Source organism: Phodopus roborovskii, unplaced genomic scaffold, assembly GCF_943737965.1.
Source record: "Phodopus roborovskii unplaced genomic scaffold, PHOROB, whole genome shotgun sequence".
Taxonomy (NCBI): domain Eukaryota; kingdom Metazoa; phylum Chordata; class Mammalia; order Rodentia; family Cricetidae; genus Phodopus; species Phodopus roborovskii.
Window position 1 is genome coordinate 2,515,743 of NW_026126588.1, and position 11,932 is coordinate 2,527,674.

The following is an 11,932-nucleotide window of genomic DNA, read 5'->3' on the forward strand; positions in this document are numbered from 1 at the left end:
ATGTGGGTGTCGCATCCAGCTAAATGAACCTTTTTGACTGGTGTGGGAGGCTGATTCTGGATTGATTCCAGAGACGTGTCAGGGGTCAGGACTTAACACAGTGGGGCCAGGCCATAGAGAAGGTTAGTAGTTAAGAGCACTTGTTGCTCTCACAGAGGTTCAGTTCCCAGCACTCAGGTGGTGTCTCTTAACCATCTCTAATGCTAGTTCCAGAGAATCCAGTGCCCTCTTCTGGCCTCTGTGGACGACGCCAGGTATGGGGTGTGTGTGTGTGTGCAGTCAAAACACATAAAAAGTCTCAAACTTTTTTTAATAAAGAAGGGATAGGTCAGGTACTTGGGTCACTGGAGGTGGTTTTTCTCTCAGGAGGGTAAGCCGCAAAGTATCGATCAAGCATGGTATCCACCTCTCCCTCTGTGTAGTCCCACACCTGGATCCTCGAGCCATCTGCTGCTCCCCGGATCATGGCGGAAAGCACTGAGGAAGGGAAATAAAACTGACCCCAATTTGCTCCATGCCCCAGCCCACTGGGAAAGGAAGAAATGGGTATGGGGTTCCCAGAAAGCCAGGGAGGGGCAAGCCCCTCTCCCCTGCAGGCTGGGGTACTCACCACGGCCAGACTGTGGTCGGAACAGGCACAGAATTTGTTTACCAAGAGCTACTGCCCAGCCCAGTTCATAGCCAACACCCAGGGATGGCTGTGTCACCTCGGCCACGACCACTAGAAAGAAAGCAAAATAAATTTAATACCTGGGACTTGTAAGGACAGGGTGGCAACATATCTGTGGTAGGGAAGGAGTCCCTTCCAGGTATGGAGGCCAGGGATACCCCAGGAATTACCATCACGGAGGAGCCTGCATGGAGGAGCCTGCGTGGAGGAGGGAGGGCTACTCACCATCAGCCTGTCGCAGCCAGGCCAGGTCTTGCTCATGAATGAGCCGGTCGCCCCCAGCAGCCTCTTCTCCTGTGGTTGAGGGGAAGCTGGTCAAGAAGTTCCTACCCCAATTCAGTACCCCCCGACTTGCTGCCCTTCAAATCTACCCTGCTCAGGGAGGGCAGAGGGAAGAGATCTGTGCTCCTGCACCTCTAAAAGCCAGCCCAGGACAGGAGTCTGTCAAAAGGGGTGTTGGTGGCTCACACATTTAATCCCAGCACTCAGGAGGCAGGGGCAGGCGGATCTCTGTGAGTTCGAGGCCAGCCTGGTCTACAGAGTGAGTTCCAGGACAGGCTCCAAAGCGACACAGAGAAACCCTGTGTAAAAAAAAAGGGTGTGTGAGAGGGATGGAGGATGGAGCAGCCACAAAGCCACAAGAAAAACCCAATCCTATGCAAAGTGGCATGTGTGATGCAAGGTGGCAATGTGTGACGGGCTGGGCGAGTGTGTGAAAAGCCAAGCAACTCTGCAAAGGCCCAGGAGACATAACCAGGGTCAGAGGGTCAGGGCCACAGCTTCCAGCTTGAACAAATGCCACTGTTCAGGGTGGTGAGGCTATGCTGGTGGACAGGGCAGAAACACCTTGTCAATAAGACAATGGCACACACCTATAATCCCAGCCTCAGGAGACAGCAGCTGGTGGATCTCTGAATAACAAGACACTCTGGCCTACACAGTGAGTTCCATGACAGCCAGGGATCTATAGGGAGACCCTGTCTCAAAAACAAACAAACAAACAAAAAAAACAAAACAAAACATAACAAAAAAAAAACCTCTTACACAGAGAAAGAAACCCTGTTTCAGAAAAACAAAAATAATAATAAAAAGAAAAAAGACAAGAAAAATAAAGAAACAAAAGCAAGCAAGCTGGGTTTTGTCTCATGTTTTCTTTAAGACGGGGTCTATGTAGTCCAAGATGGTCTGGAACTCGAACAGTTGAGGGCTACCAACCAAACACACCACAAGCTAGCCAACCATAAGCATAATCAGGTCCTTTTCAATCCCTAGCGTTTTTTGCCTCGTAATTCTTTGTCTTTGAAAAGATTGTCCCAGAAGGGCTGGAAAGATGGCTCAGCGGTTAAGAGCACTGACTGCTCTTCCAGGAAATCTAGGTTGAATACCACCACCCACGTGGCAGCTCGCAACTGTCTGTAACCCATGGCAAAACACTAATGCACAGAGAGAGGGAGAGGGAGAGAGATTCTCCCAGAATTGCATTAGAGCCCACAGCTTATGCGTCTGCGTGGGGCAAGGTAAAACTACTTAAAAGTTTTCTGAGCACAAGTACAAGAGTTCTAGGTACAACTTTCAAAGGCTTTCAGTGTGCCGGGCCTGGCATAGTCAGCTTCGCGCCAGAGTGCTGGATGGGGCGTGCACTTGCCAGAGAGTCATAAGCAAGGGCCTTCCTCAGCCAGATGGTCCCCTAACTTAAAGGTCCTAGCCTGCGGGTCCCTAACCTACAGGTCTCCTAGCCTCCGGGTCCCCTAGACTGCAGGTCCCTTAGGCTGCAGGTCTACTAGTGAACGGGTCCCCTAGACTGCAGGTCCCCTAGCCTGCAAGTACCTTGCCAACCAGTCCTTTAACCTACAGACAGACCTCTAGCCCCACTCTGCGGGTCTGCAGCCCGCGCCGCCTCACCGCGCGGGTCCAGCTCTGCAGCAGCCACGTGCTCAGTGAGCACCTTTCCATAGCGTCGCAGCCGCGACACGATCCGCGCATACAGTGCCTGGTCCTCGCGCCCGCCACGGATGCTCCCGCAGAAGTACACGGAGCAGAGACCCTGCTCCACCGCTGCCGCCATCGCCGCGCGCGCTCGCCGCCGCTAGGGGGCGCAGTCGCGACCACGTGATCTGAAAATGCGATTCGCGGCGCAAAAGGGAGCAGCTTTTGCAAGCTCACTCCTCACGGATTGGCTCTTCCTGACTCATCCCGCCCCTTAGCTCTGACTCCTCCCGGTGGCCTGCCCCTCCCCAGCTTCCAGCTGCTCAAGCTGTGTGGACTCTCCTGATTCCCTCAAGCTCTGCGATCCATCCACGGGCAACTGTAATAGGTTCTCGCTAATCTTTCCACAGTTTAAAAAACTGCTAATTTGTTTTTGAAAAGAATTTTATCATTCGCCAGGCGGTGGTGGCGCACGCCTTTAATCCCAGCACCCTGGAGGCGGGAGCAGGTGGATCTTTGAGTTCTAGTCCAGCCTGTGTGTGTCTACAGAGTAAGTTCCAGGGCAGACAAAGCTACACAGAGAAACACCCCCCCCCCGACCCTCCGAAACAGTATCATTCATCATGTATGTAATGTGATTTAATCAAATCCACCCCCAGTCTCTGCCCTCCAATCCCACCTCTACCCCGTACACCAACTTCGTGTGCTCATTGTTGTTTTATTTTGTGTATAAGTGATTTGCCTTCGTGTAGCACTGTGCACTGTGGTGCATGCCTGGTGTCCCAAGAGGCCAAAAGAGCACAATGGGATACTACGGGACCGGAGTCATAGCCGTTGAGAGCCACCCGAGTGGGTGCTGAGAATCAAACCCGGGTCCTCTGGGAGAGCAGACAGTGAATACTCTTAACCACTGAGCCCCCGCTTTAATTTCATACTGAATCCAGTAAGTGTTACCTTACTTACATGTTACCCATGTGGGCATGGGTAGGAACCATCTACCGGAGGAAGAACAGTCAGCCTCTCAGGGCTGACGCAAAAATGGCTCTGTCTGGCTCAGCAGCCATTCCCTGCCAGTATCTCCTCAGCTACTGGCATGGTTCTCCATCTCCACACAAAATGGGATTTGGGACAACTTGATCTTTTCTGTTTGTTTTTTAACAATTTAATTTGAAGAAAAACAACCTGAACGTAACTGCAAGAACAATGGGCAAACCAGCTGGTAGGAGGCTGGAGAAAAGGGGGAGGGCTGGAGAAAAGGGGGAGGGCTGGAGAAAAGGGACAGGTTACAACTTACTCAGAAATGAGCTGCTTTGAGGGTGGAGGGGCCCTTGGGTCCTTTCTGGCTGTCAGGATGCACAGGAGCTTCTCTCTGTGAGTGATCTGCACATCTCAAGAGGCAAAGTGTCCCTTCCCCCACACAGGGCCATCTTCTGTCTCAGCGGACTCTTAATGGAGGGCCAACTAGAACACCACCATCTCCCTGGACGAAGGGCATGGGGATGTTATCTCTTCATTGTCTCTTTATCAGTCTGTATCGTCATCAGTTTCTTTTACGTCTCCCAGGCTCATACTTAAATGTTGATCGTAAGCATGTATCTGCCTCAAAGCTCTCTGTCGTTTCTCATCGTCACATAAATTCTCTCATCCAAACTGAGCCTGATGAGACCCAGGGGCTCCTCTCCCATATTGGTAGTCTGTTGCTGATCTACATCGTCTGCCATGATTCAAACAGGGCACCCTTTCCACCTCTCACGAGAACAGGCACTCAGAAACGCAAGGCTTCCACTCTTGGGAGGTAGACCTATCGGACAGCTTGATCCCGTGCAGACACCCACAGCTGCTAGGAGTTACTGTGTCTGTTTCACGGCAGTCTGTTTCCACTCTTCCGGAATGATCTGAACCTTGGAGGGAGGGGGTATGGCGCACGGAGATGCACGCTTACATTCACACACTCTCCAGTCTTCAGCTGTGAGACTCTGGATTAACCTGGATCTACTACAAAAAGAAGCAAGTCTGGTGAGGGCTAAGATGTGCTCTAATACCTGAGTACTGAGATACGAAATTGGGCCAGACTACACTTTCTGAATCCGACTCTCCACCACCTCCATGGCCGCCACCCTGGCCCTACCCTACCCCTCTCCAGACCTGCCCCCACCCCTTCCTACCACGGTCTGCTAGTCACTCCGTTCCTGTGCAGAGCACACTGAGGGAACCCTCAGTGACCCCCATCTTAACTGGGTTAAAACCAAAAGAAAAAAAAAAAAAAAAACAAAAAAAAACAAAAAAACAAAAAAACAGCCCAGGGGCCCACACGTTAGTGAAGAGCTGTGAAAACCAGTCTGTGGGTAAAACAGCCCTTGCCTGCTGATGAATGTCCTGGGCCTGCAGAGGAGAGACGCTATCTACAGCCAAGGCTGGGTGGTGCAGGGCCCTGCCTTCGCTGGTGAAACTAACACGCTAGGCAGAAAGGAGCCAGTGCTTTCAGGGGCCACACACCGGGCTCCACTCATTGGTCCTAATCCGAGGGTCACACAGATGGCCCTGGTTAAACTAAATGCTCATAAAACCAGACCAGAAGTCATGGATTTAGAAAAGCCATTGGTAGGGAAGGGGCGGGAGGAGATGAGGGAGAGTAGAGGGCCAGGCAGTGGTGGTGGCAGCCGCCTGTAGCCCCGCACTGGGGAGGCAGAGGCAGGCGGATCTCTGGGCCTGGCCAGCCTGCCCTACAGAGTGAGTTCCAGGGCAGTAGGGCTGCACAGAGAGACCCTGTCTGGAAAACAGACCTAGAGGGAGGCGGGGGAGAGAGTAGCAAGAATGCAATATATACAGTTCTGAAACCGTCAAAGGACATCTTAAAAGGGAAGCTTCATTAAGGTCTGTGCCAGGAAATCCCAACGAAAAAGCCACATGTGCCTGGAAGACTTCAAACAGCTGGAATTGGGGTTGACAGCCAAACTATCTTGAGTTCCCTGGTCACTTCTATGTCTGGTCTAGTAACCCTTTTAGAATGTGTTGACACGTGATAAGCAGGCAAGCACCCTTCCAACGTAACTAGAACCCCACTCCCAGCTCCCGGCGCAATTGCCTCAAATAAATAACAATTATGGTACAAATGTGCTCATTGCCATTGCGTGTGTCAGGAACCAGATGTTTGGAGTGTAGCAGAGCGCTTGTGTGTCACGCAGGAGGCTCTGGGTTAGGGTCCCCACTAAACAGACATGGAAGGAAGAAATAGTTTCAGGTCTCCAGAAGTTTCTGTATACCTCATTCAACTCACAACCCTACACACCCTGTAATCCCTCCAAAAATAAGTACTGCCTGTATTTCCATAGTTAACACAAAGACTCTTCGTAACTACAGTTTATTACATTTTAAAGGTTTTGATCGCAAATTTGTGTCTTATACATTATGGTTTAAACTTTACTCACATCATGTCTTTTTTTTTTTTTAAGGATATCTTTGAAAACATGTATTTATTAATGTATTTGGTTTTGGTTTTGGCTTTGAGGTTTTTGTTTATGCTTTTTTGTTTTTCAAGACAGGGTTTCTTTGCACAGCCCTGGTTGTTCTGGCTCTTGATCTGTAGAGCAGGCTGGCCTGGAACTCAAGAGATCTGCCTGCCTCTGCCTCCAGAGTGCTGGGACTAAAGCCGTGCACCACCACCACCCAGATGAAAAGATATTTTTAAAATGTAATGTACATGGGTTGTTAGGCCCTGATGTAGGTCATACACCATGTGGGTACCTAGTACCCAAGAAGGCTAGAAGAGAAGAGAGTGCCCGAGCCCCTGGACCTGGGTTCAAGGCAGTTGTGAGCCACCATGTGGATGCTGGGAACAATCGGGGTCTTCTGCAACAGCAGTTGGTGCCCTTAACTACTGAGCCAGCTCTAGTCCCATAACCTAGCTTCCTTCCTTTCTCTCTCCCTCACTCTCTCTTTCTCCTCCCTTCCTTCCTTCCTGTCTCCTCCCTTCCCTCCCTTCCCCTCCCCCTCTTTCTTTATTTAAAGATTTATTTTCTTTCCAGGCATGATGGGCACATACCTTTAATCCTAGCATTCAGGAGACACAGGCAACTAGATCTCTGGGAGTTTCAGGACAGTCATTGCTACAGAGTGAAACCTGTCTTGCTCTGTGTGTGTGTGTGTGTGTGTGCCATGTGTGTGTGTCCTGTGTGTGTGCAGTTTATTGACATGTGTGTATGCTATGTGTGTGCACAGTGTGTGTGATGTGTGTGTGCAATGTATGTGCAGTGTGTGTGTAGTATGTATATGTGGTATGTGTGTGTGTGCAGTCTATTGTGGTATGTGATGTGTGTGTGTGTGTGTGCAGTGTGTGTGGTGTCTGTGTAAAGTGTGTGTGTGCAGTGTGTGGTGTGTGTGATGTGGGTGTATGGTGTGTGAGATGTGTGTATGTGGTATGTGTGGTGTGTGTCTGATGTGTGTGTGTGTGGTGTGTGTATGTAGTAAATGTGGTGTGTGTCCGATGTATGTGTATGTGTGTGTGTGTGATGTTTGTGTGTGTGTGGTGTGTGTGTGATGTTTGTAAGTGTGTGTGTGGTGTGTGTGAGTGTGTTGTGTGTGTGAGTGTGTTGTGTGTGTGAGTGTGTGTGGTGTGTGTGGTGTGTGTGTGGTGTGTGTGTGTGGTGTGTGTGTGTTATGTGTGGTGTGTGTGTGGTGTGTGTGTGTGGTGTGTGTGTGTTATGTGTGGTGTGTGTGTGGTGTGTGTGTGTGGTGTGTGATGTTTGTAAGTGTGTGTGTGTGTGTGTTGTGTGTGTGAGTGTGTGTGTGGTGTGTGTGTTATGTGTGGTGTGTGTGTGGTGTGTGATGTTTGTAAGTGTGTATGTGGTGTGTGTGTGATGTGTGTGTGGTGTGTGTGAGTGTGTTGTGTGTGTGAGTGTGTTGTGTGTATGTGTGTGTGTGTATGTGTATGTGTGTGTGTGTGTGTGGTGTGTGATGTTTGTAAGTGTGTGTGTGTGTGTGTAGGTTAGAGGATAACTCGTGGCGGTATTCTTTCTCCTTCTGCCATGTGAGTGGCAGGTCCCAGCTGTTGTGAGGCTCACAGCAGGTGCCCTCTAAGCCCCTGTAATATACAAACTGGGACACAATTTTCAATGCGTCTGTTCTGTGTAAGCAGTGAGTTGGCACTGAAGGAACTCTAAAAGGAACAGAGGAGTGGGGGAGTGTGCGCCTTTGGGCTCTGCTTGGCTTTGGGAAGACTGAGCCGGAGCTGCGGAATGGAGGGTCAGGGGTAACACAGTCAGTGTCTGCGCAGCCATGTGTGCAAGTGCTTACACTCCCAAGAAGGCAGAAGGGAAGCACACGGAGCCGCCTTCCAGTCTGCCTTCACATGTCTGCCACGTGACAGCCGGGCGTGTTCCCTTCCAAGAAGAAGTAGCCAGACTGAATGTGGAAAAAGAGGTGTCGGGCAGTGTAGGGCCAGGTGTGGGCGAAGACTAAGCAAGCACGGTGGATTTAACATTGGCCCCAGCTACCCCCTGTGGGGCTCCAAGCCACAGTGGGCCAGCCCAGGCTAAGCCTGGCTGTGTCGTGGATCTGAGAAGGTAGTGAGACACCACAAGTCGGGCTCACAGTATTCCACACACTAGGTTTGGAGCTGGAGAGATGGCCCAGCAGCTGAAGTGCAGGCTGCTCCTGCACAGGACGTGGGTGTGGCTCCCAGCAGCCACAGTTGCAGGGGACCCAACACCTGCTTTTGCCCTCTGCCAGCACCAGGCGTGCATATAGTGCTCAGACATACAGCAGATGAAGCATCCATACATACCATGAATAAATAAGTAAATAAAAATTAAGAATAAAAACAAAGCATCAGCTCATCTGTTAGAATAGGTTTTTATTAAAAGAAAAGTGTGAGCCAGGTGTGGTGGCACATGCCCATAATCTCAGACTTGAGACATGGAGTTCAGGAGTTCAAGGCCAGCCTGGGCTCTAGGAGACTCTGTCTCAAACAATAACAAAGCAACAACTAAAAACCTCAGCTAAGTGTCGGCTGGGTCATGAGGGACCGGAATCTTTGGGCAGCTCGAGTGGGAATGTATGGTTTGGAAGCTAAGAAGAGAGCATGAGGCTTCTAAGAGGATTAAAAAGGAACTCCATTTGGTGCAAGGATCCAGGCTATAGGTGTGTACTTAGGGATTTAAATCAAGAGGCTGAAGAGAGGGCTCAGCAGTTAAGCACACTGACTGCTCTTCCCGAGGACCAGAGGGTTCGATTCCCAGAACCCACAGGGCAGCTCACATCTGCCTGTGACGCCAGTTCCAGGGGTTTGGATGTGTTTTCCTCGGGCACCAAGAGTCTGCACAGAATTACATGCAGACAAAATATTCTTATATTTTTGGTTGTGGCCTAGCCTTTAACAGCTGAGCCATCTCTCCAGCCCAGACAAAATATTCTTGCACATAAAATAAATAAACAAATTCTTTTTTATTTTTATGTGTATTGGTGTTTTGCTATGGGTGTCAGGTCCCTGGAACTGGAATTATAGAAAGTTGTGAGCTGCCATTTGGGTGCTGGGAATTGAACACAGGTCCTCCAGAAGAGCAATCAATGCTCTTAACCACCGAGCCATCTCTCCAAACCCACAAAATCTTTTATATGTGAAATCTGTTTTGTTTTTTGAAACAGGGTTTCTCTGTGTAGCCCTAGCTGTCCTGGAACTCTCTCTGTAGACCAGGCTGGCCTCAAACTCACAGACATCCACCTACCTCGGCCTCATGAGTGCTGGGATTAAAGGAGCGTGCCTTTTTTTCTTCTTGAAGGCATCAGATCAGAATTTCTAAGCAACAGGTGCACTTCACATACTTCAGAGTGCTCTGCACGTAGGTAACCTATAGAAGCCACCCAAGTACCCAGCCAGAGATGTGTGCACGAAAAAAAAAAAGTCTCGGATAAAAACAAAGGGCAACGAAAACAAAGGAAGAAAACCAAAACCCAAAAGTCTGCAACAAAAACAAGAACAACACCTGCTCTAACCACTGAGCTCACCCACCCCTCAAGCCCCAAGACCCTGATTTTTTGTTTGGTTTTCTATTTCTTAAAAAAAAAAAATGTTCAAAGGTTGAAAATGCTAACAGAAAATAAACAGAAAAATACATGATTCATGGTCAGAAGATAAAATTAAATTACTCAGACAATGAAGTTAATAGATGTGTACATTAAAACCATTATAACTATTTCATATTTTGAAAGTTACAAGAAAAATTGAACATACTAAGTATGCAATGTAGATGATTGATGATTGAGAGGATTGGAGATTTCACCCAGAACCTTGGACTGCATCCCCGCCCCAAAGCAGGCATCCTGCCCTCAGCTCTGCATCCTGGCCCCAGGAGATGCAGAAGACTTTTTTAAAGATACGGCCTCACTCTGCATCTCTGGCTGGTCTGGAACTTACTGTGTCGACTAAACTGGTCTCAAAGACATAAACATCTGCCCACATCTGTCTCTCCATTACTGGGATTAAAGGTGTGTGCCAAGCTCATTGGCCTAGACGTTTTCCCCACATTTTCATTCTCTCTGCCTGTCTCTTTGTCTCTCTGTTTCTCTCTGTCTCTGTCTCTCTCTGTGTCTCTCTCCCTCTCGTGTGGGTGTGTATGCCTATGTGAGCATGTGTGTAGTGTGTGTATCTGTGTGTGTATCCCTCTGTGTATGTGTGTGTGTGTGCATCTCTGTGTGTGTATCTGTGCATGTGTCTGTGTGTATCTGTGTGTGTGTGTATCTGTGTGTGTGTGCATCTGTGTGTATGTGTGTGTCTGTGTATCTCTCTGTGTGTGTGTCTGTGTATGTGTGTATGTGCCTATATGTCATGGAATATGTATGGAGGTCAGAGGACAACCTTTGAGACTTGCTTCTTTTCTCCCGCCACGTGGGTTCTGGGGATTGAATTCAAGCTCCTTTACACATTGACAGTGAGGTCCTATATTTGACAGAAAACATGAAGTATTTGTCTTTTTTAGTCTGCTTATTCACTTAACATGATGCTTTCCAGTGGCATCTGCTTTTCTGAAAACGTCATGATCCCATTTTACTTTTTAAATGTATTATTGTTGTTATTATTATTATTGCATGTGTACATGATGCATAGATGAGTGTGGGGCTGTATTGCCAGATTGCATGCATGCTTAATGCATGTGTGGTAGTCAGAAGACAACTTTTGGGAGTTGTTTCTTTCCTTCCACCATGGTTCCAGGGTTAGAACGTAGGTTGTCGGACCTCTGAGGCAAATACTTTTACCCACTGCTCTGTGTGTGTGTTTATGTGTGTGTGTGTGTGTGTGTGTGTGTGTGTGTGCATGCACGCCTGTGCATGTATGTGTGTGAGAGCTCGTGTGTGCATGTATGTGCACTCACATATGTGGAGGCCAGAGGGTTCTCCTCTTTAATTGCTATGTGATAGGATGCCTTCTTTCACTGAACCTGGAGCTAGTTTGTCCACTAAGCTTTGAGGATTCTCCTATCTGTTTTCCCAGTGCTGGGGCTGGAGACGTGCACCACAGCTCCTGACTTTTTACAGCTCCTGGGTTCCAGGATCCAAACTCGGGTCTTTGTGCTTGCACAGTAAGTGCCCTTACTTCATAGGATGCTCACGGGGATTAAATGAGCGAATGTGCCTGGCAGGTGTAGCACGGCTTTTATTGTTACAGATGCTCCCTCCGCATTTGCTGAGGATATAAGCAATGGAAGAAGGAACCGAGAGAGGCAGGGCACAGAGTATATTCAGAGAATATTGAGTAATCCCATCTGTTGGGAGAGTAATCGCCTTATGGGCACATGTTGGAAAGAGTTTTTAATGTCACAATAAAGAGTGTGTATCTTATTTAGTAAGCAACAAGAAACAATAACAGAGTGTGTCAGCAGTTGGAAGAAAGGGCCAAAGAAAGAGAAGGTAAGAGAACCAGGAGAGAAGGAAGGTAGGTGATGAGGAGAGGATTAGGTGAGGGTGGTGTGTACCAACGTGGAATGGTGCTGTAAGAACCGTGGTAGAGATGTGTGGGACGGGATGGGTTCAGATAGAGGGAAGGACTCAGGGGGAAGTACAGTGGCTTTGTGGAGGATGGAATCGGGGCTCAGGTGAGGCTAAAGGAGTCATGGGGATATTCTGGGAAGTGGGGAAGATAAAGGTGATGGACACAAGTGAGATTTCTGGAGGATAGGTAAGGAGGCATATTAGTTCAGAAGAGCCGGTTGCTGTTACAGGATCACCTGAGAGTGCCCAGGCAGGGACTAAAAGGAGCAGTGTGGAACGTGATGTCAGAAAAAACGGCAGTGATGTAAGGGCTGGGGCGGTGAAGCGGTGATGTCAGGGCTGGTGCTGATGCTG

At 48.9% G+C, this 11,932-nt stretch overlaps 1 protein-coding gene across 2 annotated transcripts; it reads right to left on the minus strand.

Moving 5' to 3' along the window:
* Window positions 1–301: 301 nt before the first annotated feature.
* Dnph1 (2'-deoxynucleoside 5'-phosphate N-hydrolase 1) lies at window positions 302–2,748 on the minus strand. Of its 2 annotated transcripts, none has more exons than XM_051204386.1 (4): window positions 2,573–2,748; window positions 896–964; window positions 611–721; window positions 302–477 (listed from the first exon to the last, which is right to left on the minus strand). In XM_051204386.1, exons 1-4 carry the CDS (start codon window positions 2,733–2,735, stop codon window positions 329–331), a joined length of 492 nt encoding a protein of 163 aa, XP_051060343.1. In that variant the 5' UTR covers window positions 2,736–2,748; the 3' UTR covers window positions 302–328. The 2 variants fall into 2 exon arrangements, with proteins under 2 accessions (XP_051060343.1, XP_051060342.1); XM_051204385.1 differs by having other exon boundaries at window positions 2,531–2,748.
* Window positions 2,749–11,932: the final 9,184 nt, after the last annotated feature.